This window comes from Mustelus asterias, chromosome 19, assembly GCF_964213995.1.
Source record: "Mustelus asterias chromosome 19, sMusAst1.hap1.1, whole genome shotgun sequence".
Classification (NCBI taxonomy): Eukaryota; Metazoa; Chordata; class Chondrichthyes; order Carcharhiniformes; family Triakidae; genus Mustelus; species Mustelus asterias.
In genome coordinates this window covers 54,870,508-54,888,034 of record NC_135819.1, presented here as the reverse complement: position 1 = coordinate 54,888,034, position 17,527 = coordinate 54,870,508, and the positions used below count along the sequence as shown (strand labels likewise).

Here is a 17,527-nt window from a genome sequence, read left to right as displayed (position 1 = left end):
GAAAGTTGGCTTGGATATAAGAAAGTTTCTCTATTTTTCTTCGAATAATACCTTTGGACAGTTTTCCTTGGTGCACTGCACAGTCTCTGATGCATTCATGACACTTTGTAGATAGTAAGTAACTTCATGGAACGCTACTTAAAATGCTATTCTTCATCGTGTAGCTTTCCGTGCACCTCCATAAGGGCCTTTGTTTTGTGTGTCATTCACAGGACTGTGGGGCAAATTTTGCTGGGAGCAGTGAAGGAATGGCCTTCTTCATTCACCTCCTGCACAGCTGCCCGTAGACTTGTCCCAGACTTGTCTGCTGATCTCCACACTTTGGGCATCAGTTTGGAATTGGACGCCCATAACACAGGGATCAATAGTGTGTAAAAAGAGGAATTAGCAATTGCATTTAAATCATTGTGCAGGAAGCAAAATAAGGGTTGGGATATATACATCCGACGGCACAGTGGTTAGCTGCCTCACAGCTCCAGAGATCATACGTTCATAAAATATAGGAGCAGAATTAGGCCATTCAGCCCATCGAGTCCTCTCCACCATTTGATCATGGCTGATATGCTCCTCATCCCTATTTTCTTGCCTTTTCCCCATAACCATTCAACCCATTACCAATTAAAAATCTGTCGAACTCCTCCTTAAATTTTTTTTTTCTGATGTCTGGTTTTTGATTCCCGGCTTGGGTCACTGACTGTGTGGAGTTTGCACATTCTACCCGCGTCTGCGTGGGTTTCCTCTGGGTGCTCCGGTTTCCTCCCACAGTCCAAAGATGTGTGGGTTAGGTGCATTGGCCATACTAAATTACCCCTTAGTGTCCCGGGATGCGTAGGTTAGAGGGATTAGCGGGGTAATTGTGTGGAGTTACAGGGATAGGGCCTGGGTGGGATTGTTGTTGGTGCAGACGCGATGGGCAGAATGGCCTCATTCTGCACTGGAGGGATCCTATGACTCTAAGAGGGAGACATGAAAAGAGGAAAACAAAGTAACAAAACAAATGTTCCTGTGATTGCTAAAAAAATTCTGCAACATTAATGGGGGTGATTTTCCAGCCTCGCCGTACCTGGGGCAGATCCTGTCGATTCTGGAAAATAGTGTGCGGGCCAAAAGCAGGTTTTTGCCCGGTGCCAAATGGTCTGCAGTCGTCCTGGTCCCTTTCTGCTGATGCAAACCAGATCATGCCCAGAAAGGGCGCGAGCCTGATTAGTATCTTTAAAATAGCATTTAAATAAGCTTAGCCTGTTCGATGCCAGATTCTCCTGGGGTGTCTTCTGACCTCGACGTGGCCTGGGCATGGTGGGAATCTTGTCCCCACTAGCGGAGACCAAGCATAATGGCCATGCCGGGGGACTTGGTGACCATTGAAGCCCTGGGTAGTGACGAGGCTGGGCAGTGCCCACCTGGCAATGTCCACCTGGCATTACCCACCTGGCAGTGCCAACCTGGCACCCTGACAGTGCCAACCTGACACCCTGGCAATGCCAGTTGGGCACTGCCAGTATGCCAGGTGCAGTGCCACAGGGGTGGGGACTGAGTGGGAGCTCTGTCAGGTGGTCTATGATGGGGGGGCTATGCACGGGGGCTATGAAGGACAGGATACGAAGGGGGGTTCGTGAAAGGGTGGGGCATGAAGGGGTGGGGTCACTCTGGTTTTCTCGCCGTTATGACACCATTTTTTTGGAAAATCGTGTCCAATGTCTTCTGAGGGATTAAGACTCCATCTATGTAAAATTGACTTTTCGTGGCCAGAAAGGGTTGTTCAGTAGTAATTAGGGCTTGTTACATCTTTAAAAACTCAGTTACTCCATATTGCAAATGCTCTAACATTTTGTGTGCCTTTCGCATGAGTACAGTGACTCTAATTTCAGCTTCCAATGGTCGCCCTGAGCAGCATCTGCTGCTGAAGGCTGCAAGCAGTACAGCCTGTGGATGAACAGGGTGTCACTGACAGCAACCTCTGCAATCCACATTTACCAGCTTTCTGCCTGTGGAGGCACCAGAGTTTGCTTGCACATTGATTCAACAACAATAGCGAGTGTTGACAGCCTCAGTGTTACTTGTACTGCAAAAGTCGGTTCATTTCATTTGCCAAGAACATAATCTAAATTGTACCACTAGGAGCTCCCTTACCTACTAATTGCTAACTCCTGGACATTATTGTAAGCAGCAATGTGGGAGCTGCACACATGTTCCATAAGAATTAGGGTAACTAAAACCAGTGGGAGAGTGAGTTGTGCACAGGGTGAGTCCTCGTGTTACTGTCTGCTTTAGTTTTGGTCATTTGTATTTTGCTCTTGTGGCAAATAGGCATTTTCCAGAGGCAGATTCAGGTTCCAATGAAGTTAAAAGGGGCAGCACGGTGGCACAGTGGTTAGCACTGCTACCTCACCGCGCCAGGGACGCGGTTTCGATTCCCGGCTCGGGTCACTGTCCGTGTGGAGTCTGCACGTTCTCCCTGTGTCTGCGTGGGTTTCCTCCCACACTCCAAAGATGTGCGGGTTAGGTTGATTGGCCATGCTCAATTGTTCCTCAATGTCAGGGTAAATATGGGGGGAGTTACGGGGGATAGGGCCTGGGTGGGATTGTTGTCGGTGCAGGCTTGATGGGTCAAATGGCCTCCTCCTGCACGGTAGGGATTCCATAAAGTTTTGCTTTTATGTATGTCATGAATGGAATTGTGGATTGTGGGATTCGAAATTGTGGTGATGGTCTATAAGGTGTAGAAGTTCAGGCAGAACGTTATGCCACTCATGGCAGATACAGCGTGACAGGTTTTGGTTGAGAATTGTTCTGCCTGTGATTGAAGCATATTCTGGCTGGATTTGAAGCTTGGGATACTTGGGATTAAAACAGTTGGGTGGTTTGTGTTTGGATGACGCAGACACGATGGGCTGAAGGGCCTTTTTCTATCTCAGTGACTCTATACTGAGCCTAAAAACCAAATAAGCCTGTCAATCTGTGGCCACACAAGCTGGGGAGGTCGAAAGACAAAGGTTTTACACAAATAAAATGTCACAAACAAAAGAATCAACAAAAGATTTATTTTTAATTTCTTGTTTATTCAGTTAAAAGGCATCGTAGCAGGTCATTATTTTACTAAAATAATGTGCTGTAGTATTAATAGTATATATATATATCTATATATTTAGGGACAAGGTGATTCCACATAGTTTGAAAAGTGCTAATACATTGATATTATATATTTATTTTCAAGTCCGTACTGATACATTTGTGTTCCAACATTCATTGATGACATTTAAATATTTATAGTTCAGTGTAGTACATGAAGTCATGCACCTTTATTTCATCTGCAAGCTTCATAAGACATTTCCTGTCTGTCTAGGTCAGCAGAGGTAGCATAAAATATGAAGATATAAACTATACAGCTTTGTCATAGTAGTAGATGTTCAAGCTATGTGCAAAGTTTTCTGACTTTAATTTTAACTCTACTTGTTGTGATGACATTTGGCATAATATCCCCTATCGGTACAGCATGATGGAGTGCAGGGAAAAGTCTGCGCACATCATGCAGGTATAAGAGAAAGCAACTTCCCCTCTTCATCAACCATGCACATTGTTCAAGTGCAGGATGGAGGTGTCTACTTAACGTTATTTCCCTTAATGTCCTTTTTTTCCCCCTTTTCCCTCATGCAATTTGGTACATCTCGCCCAATCGAAGTATTTTTCAGTCTATTTCGAAAGAATGCTCTGATTGTTGGGTTTCAAAAATCCTGCTACATTATTAAACATTCCCAGGCTCCAGACATCATATGCCAGGTACGGGCCTAAAACATAGGGTCCAAGCAAGATGAACATTAATCTGCAAGGCAAAAAGTTCTATAGCATCTCCCACACTCTAAACTAATTGTGGAGAGTTTTTCTTTTTAGGGAGGTTACCGGAAGCATCCTGGTCAAGAAGAAAAACTTCTCTGGGTTTCATTCTAAGGAATTCATAACCATCAGGATCCCTGTTGATACTGTTTAATGAAAGGTTAACAGGAATGCAATAAAAGAGTTTACTATAATGGCATATAATTGGTTAGTTTCCAGCTCCAATTCTGTGAAGCTATTAACGCTAATATTACAGCAATAATGTTATTCAATGAGTAGGGATAGTTTTATTACTTTAATATTGAGGCTAGTTTATTAAAATTAAAGTTTAACCGCATGCCTTTCCCATTGTTCCTCAATTCCCCTTGTTCTTTTATAAATATTTCAATTTTAAGTTTCCAACTCTAACCCCCCTTGCCTATTTTAATCCCGTTCCCCATAGTATTTCTCTGTTTAAGATCATATACTGCCTCTGTTTTTCTCTCTATCCATTTTGAAGCTGAAACCAGGTGGGACGAAAGGTCATCTGATGGCTAAACACTTGTTCCATAGGCCAGTGTTTTTGAGAAATCTAACATCAAAGAATTTAGGATTGATAAGATTAGATCATAGGGAAGAGGAAATTCAACTGATGTACTTCCTGACAGCCCAGAGTAAGGGTTGGGTGTCAACAGAGCATTCGATGGTGAGATTTGCTTTTTGGAATGTGAAAAGATGTCACCACTTTTGGAATTTGTATCTAGCCTTGCGGCAAATTCAGAAACAAAGCAAATTTACATTACCCTTTGTTTGATACTCATCTGCAATTTTTAAATAGCAATTAAAATGAAATTATAATTGTGATGATATCTAAGCCGTTATCTACACATACAGATTGGTTCATTTGAGTTGTATCAAATTTCTAATCTCATTAGCTTGGAAGTAAAAACAAAGAAGCCCCTAGAATTTACACAGACTCTGCGATAGTTATTCCTGAACACGTGTTGAGGATAACCTGAATCAATTTTGTTGCTTTGTTAAGCCTGAGCTACTCTACGTGCAGTTTCCATTAGTGACAAATCAGATCCTGTCAGTGCAGTAAAACAATTAATCTGACACATACACACACTGTAATTTCAATGCAGACATTCAAATAAAGGACCAAACAGAAGGATCTAATGCACTTTTGAATACAAATGGCAATAAACTACAGTTTTATATAATATTAAAATAATCATTATTTTTATAAATTAGGATTATCTAATAAAAAACTCAGAGCATTAATAATGACTCTTAATTTAAGACAAACCAACGTACAGCTAATTAATGAGATCATGGCATTATACCTCATCTTCACGTGAATGCATTTTATTTCAATAACCATTGAATAGTTTCCAATGGTGGTCATTTCATTGGATCATTTAACATATACAGTAAAGTTCCGCCACCCATTTCCGTGAACCTTTGCAAAATGGCGAAATTGGGAATGACAAACATACAGGATACTGCAAGGCCTGGATAGAGTGGACGTGGAGAGGATACTTCCACTAGTAGGAAAAATTAGAACCAGAGGGCACAACCTCAGGCTAAAGGGACGATCCTTTAAAACAGAAATGAGGAGGAATTTCTTCAGCCAGAGAATTATGAATCTGTGGAACCTTTTGCTGCAGAAGGCTGTGGAGGCCAGGTCATTGAGTGTCTTTAAGACAGAGATAGATAGGTTCTTGATTAATAAGGGGATCAGGGGTTATGGGGAAAAGGCAGGAGAATGGGGATGAGAAAAATATCAGCCATGATCGAATGGCGGAGCAGACTCGATGGGCTGAGTGGCCTAATCCTGTTCATTTGTCTTATGGTCTTATACAGTGGGAATCGATTGGAGAGATTCCAGACATCCTAAAATTTTTAATGTATAAAGGATCAAAGTTAATAAAAACTCTGGGCGGGATATTCCGGTCCGGACCGCCCCAGTGTAGAAAATTCCCACCCGAGGTCAACGGACCTTTTGCTTGTCCTTTGAAATCTCCGTCCCACCTGCGTTGATCCCGTGGTGGATGGGACTGGATGATTTGGGCCTATGTTTTTAATAAATTTAAGGAGAAATTTACTGGGGAAATTGTTGAATAAAACAAGAAGAATGTGAAGTTTGTCACATTTTCAGTACTTTACGTGGGAGTGGAGGTGGGCTGCGATCAGGAATTAAGTGGCAGCAACAAGGGGCACACACGCGCAAGCAATAGCAGACAATGCACGCGCAGTGCACACTGCAGGAAATAGATCATGGACATCTTCCTTTTTAAAAAACTTTATTTAGGTTCTTTTATTCTTTTTCTTTAGCATTTTCTATTTTTTATTCTCAAAACTGCGGATAAGTGAATTTGGGCCTGCAATGGGTGAACTGGTGTACAAAGACTTTAATATGGATAAGCAAACTGGTGAAAGAGGAAGACGTGAATAGCGGGACTTTACTGTATATCCAGACCCACCCTTCTGCCATTCTTACTTCCTTGTATAAAGTGCTGATTGTGACTGACTGAAAGATTATTGCTTGTTGGAAAGTTACTTCCACGACTGTCTGTCATTCTTCTTTTCAGTCAATTGCAGCAGTAGATAGATAATATAATGGCATCCATTACTCGCTGGTGTCACAAGACACAGACCCAAGCCTCCGAAAAATGCAAGAAAGCAATTTTCACTTCTTTGCACAAATTATAAAGGTAACCTATTGCCCTTAAGTTAGAGAAATAACCTGGCAAAGATGCTTCCAGCCCTGCCAGCAAGGTCATTCCTGTAGCCTCCTGTCATTGCTTTATTGTCACAGCTATCAAATTAAGCCCAAATTCATCTATGTCTGCTACGTCTGTCATGTTGAAGTTATCTTCCATTCATCTGAAAGGAAATTGCTCAGGTTGCAACTCATCTTGTACATTTGATGGCAGTTTGGGGAGAAGTTCTCATATTTAAATGCACTCTTGAGATTTGTGAGAGTCGGGTGAGATTTTAACTCACTCAAAGCCCATTCACTTACACAGTGTTAAACTCAGGCTCAGCCTCATCTTGGTGGGGATTATAATCTCATTGATGCCGGTGTTCTTTTAGAAGAAAAAAAAAATCAGTCCCTTGATTTGATTATTGCTACAGCTTTAATATGTTGGGGTTCTTTATTTTGAGGGTCTGAGTATAAGTGTTGGGTGTCAGTCAGTATCTCTGTTGCAGAAGTTTTATTTTGTTAGTAAATGTTAATTGTGATTGTTCAGTATGTATTATTTGAGCTGCGGCATATATTTCCAGAAAGATTTCCATGCGTTATTTGTACTGTTATAGTTACTGAATACCAGTTGCCTCTTATTGACATATATTCTTATTCGTTCAATGAATTCATTTTGAAATGAATGTCGGAGTAGGAGATAGAGAGGGATTTTCTTTAAACATCCTTTTCCCCTGTATTCTCAATTCCCATCTTAATGGGTTTGGCATTTTTGATTTGAGTCCAATCTTTATCAAGTGTCAGCAGTGGTCAACCATTGATCCATTGACCAATGGTCATCCATTGTGCTCATTATTCACCATTTATATATTGAATCTTGTAATCACATTGTTCGCTGTTGTCTTTTTTTAAGAACAGATTTTTTCTTTGAGCTTGCTGAGATGCCAAATATGTGTGGGTTAGGTTGATTGGCCATGTTAAATTGTCCTTAGTGTCAGGGAAATTAGCAGGGTAGATGTGTGGGTTACAGGAAAGGGCCTGGGTGGGATTATTTTCGGTGCAGGGTTGAGTGGCCTCTTTCTGCACTGTAGGATTCTTTAACTCTATTATTCTATGATTGCTTGTGCCTCAGGTCTCGTGTCTTTTGTGTAGAGTGTTTGATGTTGATTCTTTCAGGACTACGGAAGGTTTCATGGACTTTGGAGAAGTATGGGAGGAAACTAATGCTACAAATCGCTCTTCCTCTTGCAACAAGGTTCCACCAATTTATTGTCATAAATATGCTAGATGCACGACTCTGATGGGCCATTAACTAAATCTTCTTTGGAACAATTTATTTGTCATGCCTACTAGTTCTGTTAACACTAAAGGGGTGAATGTGAATTGTAAGCATTGTCTTAAATTTATTTTTTCCACACTATTGTCTCAATTCTTTCTTCACTATGCTTGGTGATTGCTATGCTACAAAACTATCACCTCTTGCTATCTTCTATGCTCTATAGCAAACATGCATCTGTGTTCTAGAGAAAGATCTAAAAATTGGTCTCATTTGGTGACCACATGTTGGTCATCCACAAATCCCTTTCATTTTATGAGGAATAATTTTTCACAGTCTGCTCAATATGTTGCAAATAAACTTGAGCAGAAATTGTGACCACCAGGAAAGGATTGAAACTGTGCCATCCCATACAAAGATGAGGGCCAGAATTCTCCAGCCTTTCTCAGCCCGCCGCCTCTGCCAGCAAGAACAGAAAATCTGGCGCTCAGCCAAATCCCCATTCACTGCAGCGGGACTGGAGAATACCAGCCACAGGCAAGGTCGGAGAATCGGGCCCGAGGTGTCAAAAGACAGATGTACACTTTTGGCGATTGAGGGATTAATTCACAGTTCTAAGGAGCGTAACTCCATCTTGTGGATGACATTGTAAAGGAATAAAATACAGTTTGCACAAAATGTGGCAGCTGAATCACATTTAGAAGTTCTATAATTCATAGTAGTTACTGCAGCAAATAGTTTAATTTCCTGTGCTGACAAACAAGTTTTAAGCATCTTTCAAATATTGCCCGCTATTTTCCCAAAAAATGGGAGTGATCTGTGCCAATCTGTCCAGTGTGGTCTGGACCTCAACTGTCCCACACTTAGTCATTTTTCTGAGAGAGTGGTGCGTTGCACGCTGGTTCTGGGAGGGTTGTAGCCTAAACATGCAGCTGAACCCTGCTGCAAAGTGATTGGGCATTGTTTTAGAAGGGTGTTCTGATCTCACAGTGCACTGGGAGACCCCCTCTCCCTCTCCATGGACATTTGGACACTCCCCACCACCACTCATCAGCGGCATGTATCCCCATCCCCTCCCCGACATGGATCGCTGACATCAGACATTGGAGGCCCTCCCAATGGGTTCCCCCTTCATGACTCCTGAATTTCCACTCCTTATGACCCACAACATGTGCCTTTTATGTTTCACCCCTTCACACTCCCCTCTTTCATGTTTCATCCCTGCATAACTCCCCTCTTGCACGATCCCCTCTGCACAATCAGCCCTGCATAGACCACCCTTCCATGACACCCCCCAGCATAACCCATTCATCATAGCCCCTGCTCAGGTCCCACCCACACTCAGACCCTACCCCCTTGGTTGTGCCCCAGCACATTGGCAGTGCCCAATTGGCTGTCTAGGTGGGCACTGCCAAGGTGCCAGGTGGGCACTGCCAGGTGTGCACTGCCAGTCATGTTCCCAACCACCCAGGTGCTTCCGAGCCTCCCGTCGTGGCCATCAAACCTGGTCTCCGCGAGTGGAGACCAGTAGTGATTCTCGCCTTTCTCGTGTCATGCCCAAAGGTCAGATGGTCGCGGGAGCTGGGAGAATCTGGCAGTGAATGGTCTATGCATATTTAAATGCTACTGGGTGTGATTTAGTTTGCGCCAGTAGAAAGTGAACAGAGCGATTTTGAACTGTTGGCGCCAGGCGTGAAACCAATTTGTAGTCCCACATGCTATCTTCCAGGATCATCGCGATCTGCGCCAGGCACAGTGAAGCCAGAAAATCACCCCCATTCCCTGCTTTAAAAAGAAGCTATCTGTTATGCTTGTATCATAAATAGCTTACAGGTGTTGGATTCTTCTCTTATTTACTATTATGTCAATCACTGCCCTCAGAGTCAGACTCTACTACTCCAATCTAATATGAACAAGGAGCAGTAATAGGCCATTCAGCCCCTCGAACCTCTCCATCACTCAAGAAGATAATGCTGATCTGATAGTAACCTCAAATCTGAACTCTGCCTACTCCTGATAACTATCACCCCCTTGCTTGGCAAGAATCTAATACAATTCTCTTCCTGAATAAAGTAATGAAAGAAATCTGTAGTATCTGAAAGAAAATCTACAGCCAGCCTAAAGGAGCATTAAAAAATGATTTACTCCAGTCATCAAAGCAGCCTTTGTAAGAATCTAGGTGCGCAACAAGTTATTATTTGCCTGTACAGCACTAACCCCAACACTAAATTAGCTTTCTTACTGATACCTTATTGGAATGAGCAGTCACATTTAACACACCAATTTTGATATTAATGATAAATTATTGATTAGAATTTGCTCCAATTGCGTAGCTTGTCCTGAGCTGAACATCAGTCAATTTGCACAAAGATATTTTCCAAATACCACTTTGGCCCAGAATTCCCTCTGCAATTGTACCCAGATATTCCCATAAACTGGGTTCAAAGGTCTTAAAAGATTGGGGACTGTTGGGTGTAAGTGAGTCACCGGGGTAACTAGAACACACGCAAGCCTCCTCCATTTTTCTAATGTCCATCAAATCCTTTGTCGATCTAATCTCAACCATAAAACTGGCCTGTCCCTCAATTCTCAAATGTGAACATCCTCCGATTGCATCTGTTCGGAGGTCTCTCAACAGGAAACAAAATCAATTTTCTGTTTTCCCTTAATTGAAAGCCTTTGGCCAGAATTCTCCACCCGTTCACGCCAGCGGGATTCTCCAGTCCTGCCGGCAGTGCACTCCCGCCGACAGGTTTCCCGCCGGCGTGGGGTGATGACAATGGGAATTTCCATTGTCAGCGATGGGACCAGGGAATCCCGCCACTAGTAAACAATGCACCAAATCCCATTGGCAGGAAACACATGGCTGGGAGGGCGGAGAATCTCGCCCATTGTGTCTTTTAACAGACTGATCCTCACAGAGATCGGTTCTGTTTCTATGAATGCAACTTTTATGGCATGTTTGTGACAACATCATAAATTGAGAAGCCTCCCACCTTGCAGGATCGTAAATGTGCTGTACCTGGTCTACATGAATGAGTTGAAGCTTAAATTTGAAGCTCAAAGAACAAATATGCTTTTGTGTTTGGCATTTCATTGAATCATAAAATCCCTACAGTACAGAAGGAGGCCATTCCGCCCATTGAGTCTGTACTGGCCACAATACCACCCAGGCCTATCCCCGTAACCTCACACATTTACCCTGCTAATCCCCGACACTAGGTCAATTTTAGCATGGCCAATCAACCCAATGCGCACATCTTTGGACAGTGGGAGGAAAACGGAGCTCCCGAAGGAAACCTACGCAGACACAGGGAGAAAGTGCAAACTCCACACAGACAGTGACCCCAAGGCAGGAATTGAACCTGGGTCCCTGGCGTTGTGAGGCAGCCGTGCAAACCACTGTGCCACCGTGCTGCCCCTTGGGCTTTGATTGTTTATGCTGATTTATGCTCACATTTCCACATTTCAACTTTGGACGTGTTCCACTGAGCTGGGGGAGGATACTTGTGTGTAAGTTGTCATCAGGAAAATGAGGGCAACACTGGGCACATTTTGTGGCATAACTTCTGAGTTGCCCCAAAGGAGGAAATTCCAGACCTGTCTCTCAAAAATGCAACAATTATTTTTTTTTTTGTGCCTTTGGAACTTGCAACAAAAGACTATTGTCCTCTTTTATGTGGGAATTAAAATAACTGTCGTTTATAGTTAATCAAATAGGAATTTATGGCAAATGCAAAATACTGCAAACGCTGGAAATCTGAAATCAAAACAGAAAATACTGGAAATTCTCAGCAGACCAGACAGCACCTGCGGAGAGTTAACATTTCGGATCGATGATGACCCTTCATCGGAACGGGAACCAAGAATTTTTGACAAGTTTGATTTCTTGAGTCATGAGTGCTGATTGAGTTTACTGTGCCAGGTCTAACAATTAATTTAATTTTTCACTCAGTCATATTTCACCCAGCAACTCTCAAGACTGAACGAGACGTATTAGTCAGCATACTATTGTGTGAAATGGTAATGTATGAGTCTTTAACACGCTTCTATAGAATCCATCGAAGCCCTACAATGCAGAAGGAGGATGTTCGGCCCATTGAGTCTCCGAAAGAACACTCTACCTAGGCCCATCCCTCGCCCTGTAACACCACACATTGACCATTGGCTAATCCACCGAACCTACACATCTTGGGACACTAAGGGGAAAATTAGCATGGCCAATCCACCTAATCTGCATATCTTTGGACTGTGGGAGGAAACCGGAGCACCTGGAGGAAACCCACACCAACATGGGAGGAGCTTGCAAATTCCACACAATCACCCGGAACTGAATTGAACTCGGGTCCCTGGTGCTGTGAGACAGCAATGCTGACCACTGTGCCACCGTGCCGCCCTTAATAATTGCATTGCTCTCCATCATAATTGAGGCTTTCACTTTGTTTAAAATGGGTTAACACCTCTATTAAAATAGGGAAAGGGATTTTAAAATAACTTACTATGTGTTCACACTCTTGGTGACAGTAATTTCTAGGATATTATTTCTACATTAGCTGTAACAGCCTAATTTTTACAGCCTCTAATAGCTTACTATGACACTGTGTGAAATGAAGTTTAGCAAACCTTCATTTTGTTCTCGTGGGTGAAGAAACGGAAAGGAAATGCACCTTTTTGTTTCAATATAATTTGCAGCATTATATTGTTCATCTGTAAAAAATGGGAAAGGAAGTGATTATTAAATATATTTTTGGGAGGATTGTGAGTGACTCTTCACTTAATGTGTGCTCCTCACTTGAATAAAGCTCTCTGCAGGAGCAGACTTTCACTTTATCTAGAATAATTAAATCATCTTAGAATCCCTACAGTGCAGGAGGAGGCCATTCGGCCCATCGAGTCTGCACCGACAACTACCCCACCCAGGCCCTATCTCCGTAGCCCCATGTATTTACCTTGCTAGTCCCCCTGACACTAAGGGGCAATTTAGCATGGCCAATCAACCTAACCCAAACATCTTTGGACTGTGGGAGGAAACCAGAGCACCCGGAGGAAACCCACACAGACAAGGGGAGAATGAACAAATTCCCCACAGTCACCCAAGGCTAAAATTGAACCCAGGTCCCTGGTGCTGTGAGGCAGCAGTGCTAACCACTGTGCCACCGTGCCACCCATCTATATAAGAGATTACAAAGGGCACTTACCATGTTGCTCATGAATGATAGATTATTTATTTTTTTGCATTAATACAATAGATGAAAAAATAATCTTTATCTGGCATATTCAGAAATGTTTCTCATTAAAGAAATTGGGGAAGAGATTGCTTGATGGAGAGGAAGCTGGTGGTACAGCAGCAATGGTCACCCTCAGGGCAATCTCCCAAAACTGGTCCTCAGGGTTCATTGCCTTGAAACCCATGAGTTGCAGGCATCAGTTGGGCACAGAACAAGCTTGGCTGGTACGAATGTTGGCACTGCTTTTGAGAGGGGTCCTGGAAGTCAGGTGTTGGGGGGGTGGCAGTGAATGCCATACTTCTGTAGAGCCAGGAGAAACCAGGTTTACCTATCTTGTCGCTGGTGTCCAAAAATGGTCTCTGTAAGGACTGTTGCTGAACCATAAGATGTAAGAGTAGAAGTAGGCCATTCAGCCCATCGAGTCTGCTCCACCATTTAATGAGATAATGCCTGATCTGATATGATAACCCTCAACTACACTTTCCCACCTTCTCCCCAGTTCCCTTAATTCCCTTACTGATTAAAATCTGTCGATCTCAGGGGGAGGTAGAAATTAGTTCGTGCCAATGCATTGAGCTTACTTTCTGACTAATTTTAAAGCAGGGTCTGTAAACAAGTTCAAGGCCTGTCATCAGTATATTCAAGGATCTTGATGCTAGTTTAACATGTCTGACAGGATTACCTGAATATCACCTGAACCATTCTACTGTCGGATATATTTCAAGATTCTCAGGTACCTTTTTAAAAATTAATTAATGGGATGTGGGCATCACTGGCTGGTCCACATTTATGACCCACCAACCACTTTGCTGTTGATCTGGAGTCATGTGTAGGCCAAACCAGGTATGGATGGCAGATTTCCTTCCCTAAAAGACATTAGTGAACCAGATGGGTTTTAATGACATTTGACAATGGTAACCGTTAGACACTAATTCCAAATTTTTATTGAATTCAAATTTCGCCATCTGTTGAAGTGGGATTTGAACCCTGGTACGCAGAGCATCACCCTGGGTCTCTGAATTATTAGTCCAGTGGCAATACCACTACACAATAACACAGCACCACCCTCAGGCATAGGCACGCAAAATTGATTATTTTAATCCCATTTTACATCAGCAAAACAAGTTCCACTCTCCGCTCCCATTTTCTAATTAAAATCTGGAGAAGTATCTTCAGTTTTTTGTTGTTACAGGGCCGAATTCTCTGGTCTCACCTGCGGCTGGGATTCTCCGGTCCTGCTGCTGTGAATAGAGTTTTGGCTGGGCGCCAAATTCTCCGTTCTCGCTGGCTGCGATGGCGGGGCTTGCGAGACTGGAGAATTCTGGCCACAGCCTTTTTAATGGTAGAAGGAACATAGTAATAACACGGTATGGAGTAGTAACACATCTTGGCAGTGCAGCCCCACTCATCATTACAGTAACAGCAAAGTTAAATGATCATTACCTTGTCTTTCTTAGTGGATATGTATACATGTAGAGGTGGCACTGTGCCATGATTGCTCCGAGTGGCATTCAGGATTACGTTGATTAAAGTACACCTGGCACTACTATTAGAACCAATGTCCCTGGGCTATGTACTGGAAAAATAAACGCAGTTTCCTGTTGATTGCTAATCCAGTGATGCCAACTGGAATTGGGTATGTTGGGTAATCTGAAGACACCAAGGTCAAACTGTCACCTTCCTAAACCTAAGGTGCCCACCTGAAACAGATATTAGCCTCTTTCAATAAGCTAATCGGGGACTCAATACTTGTTTTAAGGGCCCCACACCATATTCAGTGGAAGCTGGGCGCAGCATGTTCCAGGTTTGTTCTGCTCACTATTTCTCTTCTACAGTGGTCGAATTGGTGATCCTTAAAATGACTGCCAGAGGCCACATAAGGATGATTAAGCTTTACAAAAGGAACAGGAAGGGTTCCACAGTAATACTGTGGACCTCTTGTCATTATTATGCAGAATAAACACCCAGGCCAATTCCCAGTGAGAATCAAGTCTTTATCTTCAAGCACATATTGCAGGCAGGCCACCCGCTCACACTGATTCTTGGCACAATATCATTTTCCAAGCCTACATTTCAAAGCCACACATTTCCATGATTTTGTTAGAATGTTTTGAAATACCAGGTGGAGTGATATGATTGGGATGCCTGGGTGCACTGGTGTGAATATGCATTATGCGTTATAAAGAGTGGTATTTGGTTAAAGTTACGTACACAGAATTTATTTATCAATAGTTAGTGAAAGGAATCATTAATCGTTTAAATAGCGAATTACTCTATTGAATGAGTCCCCTCAAAACCAAAAGCACCTCGGCGTAGCTAAGGGGTGTGTCATGGCATCGGATCAGTGATGTCGAGGCAATAGCCATGGATGTTATACTAATGGTAATAATTAGAACTGTAATATTTACAATTAATATATATTGACAAAAATTATTGCTATCCTTTACTTATACAGTTGGCATATTTATGTTTCACAAGAAATGGAATACAGCAATCTAGTGTAACTCTACTAATTAAGATAAGATTTTCAGGAAATAAAATCCAAAGTGTAAAAATTCTTAAAAGTTGAAGTAAAAAGTAAACAGATCGCAGCTGCTTTGGAGTTCTGTCATTCTTATTACTGTTTATTGCATTATTGTGCCATGAAGTAGTTCTCCTGCTAATGTAGTGACTAAAAGGTGTGTAAAAATAAACTGTGTAAACAATTATTGGTTCTTTATTGGTGTAATCTCAAACAAAGAACCAGTGAAGAGTGCTTCCTTCTATTTTCTGTGTCAGAATCTACTCAATAGCACTGGTATGCTTATGCTACCTGACAGCAAGACTCGCTAATTATAGTCCTTTAACTGTCTGACTGTAAACTCCAGTCGATTATTCCATCACTTCTTTGCTGCTGGCAGTTTTAGAAGAAGATTTTTAAACCCAAGTTACAATTAGTAAAGCTAAGCACCATAAAATTTGTTGAGTCTCGAGAGTTTGTTGATTTAAAGACAATCTTTCTGGGTTGGGAAACATGCCCCATCGGCTATTTTGCATCTAAAGAAACTCATGTGGACACATTCAGAACACTACTTGCTTTATATAGTCGTTACCTAGACAGATGGAGAGATTAGTACTTGTGCCAATGTCATCTTCCAATGATGCAATGTCAGCCACATGAAAGAACTAATTCTACTGCATATCTAATTTGCTAATATTCTATCGTGCTGACCATTACTACAGGGTCTTCAAAGGTAGCGAGTAATATCTTCTCGGGTGAGCGTGTAGATAGATCTGCTGCATCAGCAGAGGAAGTGACTTTTGCGTGTAGCAAGCTGGAGGGAAATGCTTCATCCTCGCGGTCTTCATAGAGGGCTGGGATGTTCTGGATGTTGATTAGAGGTTGAGTAGGATTGCGGTTGAACAGGGGCTTTGTTTCGCAGACCTCCTTTTCTTGATTGGGTGGGACCACTGCAGGAGGTAAGTTGTTCGTATAGCTGGTAGCATAAGCTTTGCTGATGGGGAGTGTTAGGCAGCTCTCTGATGAATATTTAATATTGCTTGCAGCACCTCCTTCAGACAGATTACTATCTATGAGAAATAACTTGTTAGTCATGAAAAGCAAACAGAACCAAACATTTTTTCAACATTTGTGATTGTTTTCAAACTTTACAATTCTACGTTTCGACAACCAAAAACTGTAAATCAATCCACTGTGTATGTCTTTCTTGATCCTTGCTTCAAATTACAGGGAAGTAACGTATGCTTCTGTTTATTACATAACCTGGATTTTATAGTTAATGGTGAAGGGATCGTGTTTGAAGCTAACCTCGAAGATGGCAGCCCAGTTCTAGAACAGTGATTTTCTCTGTACTTACATGACTTACAAGCTGGCGCCACTTATAGGGAATCAGTGGCCTCCTGGGATATCATCAAGACATTGGTAAGGCCACACTTGGAATACTGTGTACAGTTCTGGTCACCCTATTATAGAAAGGATATTATTAAACTAGAAAGAGTGCAGAAAAGATTTACTAGGATGCTACCGGGACTTGATGGTTTGAGTTATAAGGAGTGGTTGGATAGACTGGGACTTTTTTCTCTGGAGCGTAGAAGGCTGAGTGATGATCTTATAGAGGTCTATAAAATAATGAGGGGCTCAGGTCAGCTAGTTGTCAATATCTTTTCCCAAAGGTAGGGGAGTCTAAAACTAGAGGGCATATGTTTAAGGTGAGACGGGAGAGATGCAAAAGTGTCCAGAGGGGCAATTTTTTTACACAGAGGGTGGTGAGTGGCTGGAACAAGCTGCCAGAGGTAATAGTAGAGACGGGTACAATTTTGTCTTTGAAAAAGCATTTAGACAGTTACATGGGTATAGAGGGATATGGGCCAAATGCGAGCAATTGGGACCAGCTTAGGGGTTTAAAAAAAGGGCAGCATGCACAAGTTGGGCTGAAGGGCCTGTTTCCATGCTGTAAACCTCTATGACTCTATAGCTAGGCTGAGCAGTTTATCAGATTGAAGCAT

The 17,527-nt window shown here is 42.4% G+C and overlaps 1 protein-coding gene across 1 annotated transcript in view; it reads right to left on the bottom strand.

The window, feature by feature from the left end:
* Positions 1-16,211: 16,211 nt before the first annotated feature.
* panx2 (pannexin 2) overlaps positions 16,212-17,527 on the bottom strand; it is a 56,552-nt gene continuing 55,236 nt past the window's right edge. Inside the window, exon 3 of the mRNA XM_078234617.1 lies at positions 16,212-16,591. Within this exon, the coding sequence (XP_078090743.1) occupies positions 16,212-16,591 (380 nt within the window). The remainder of the gene's footprint in view (positions 16,592-17,527) is intronic.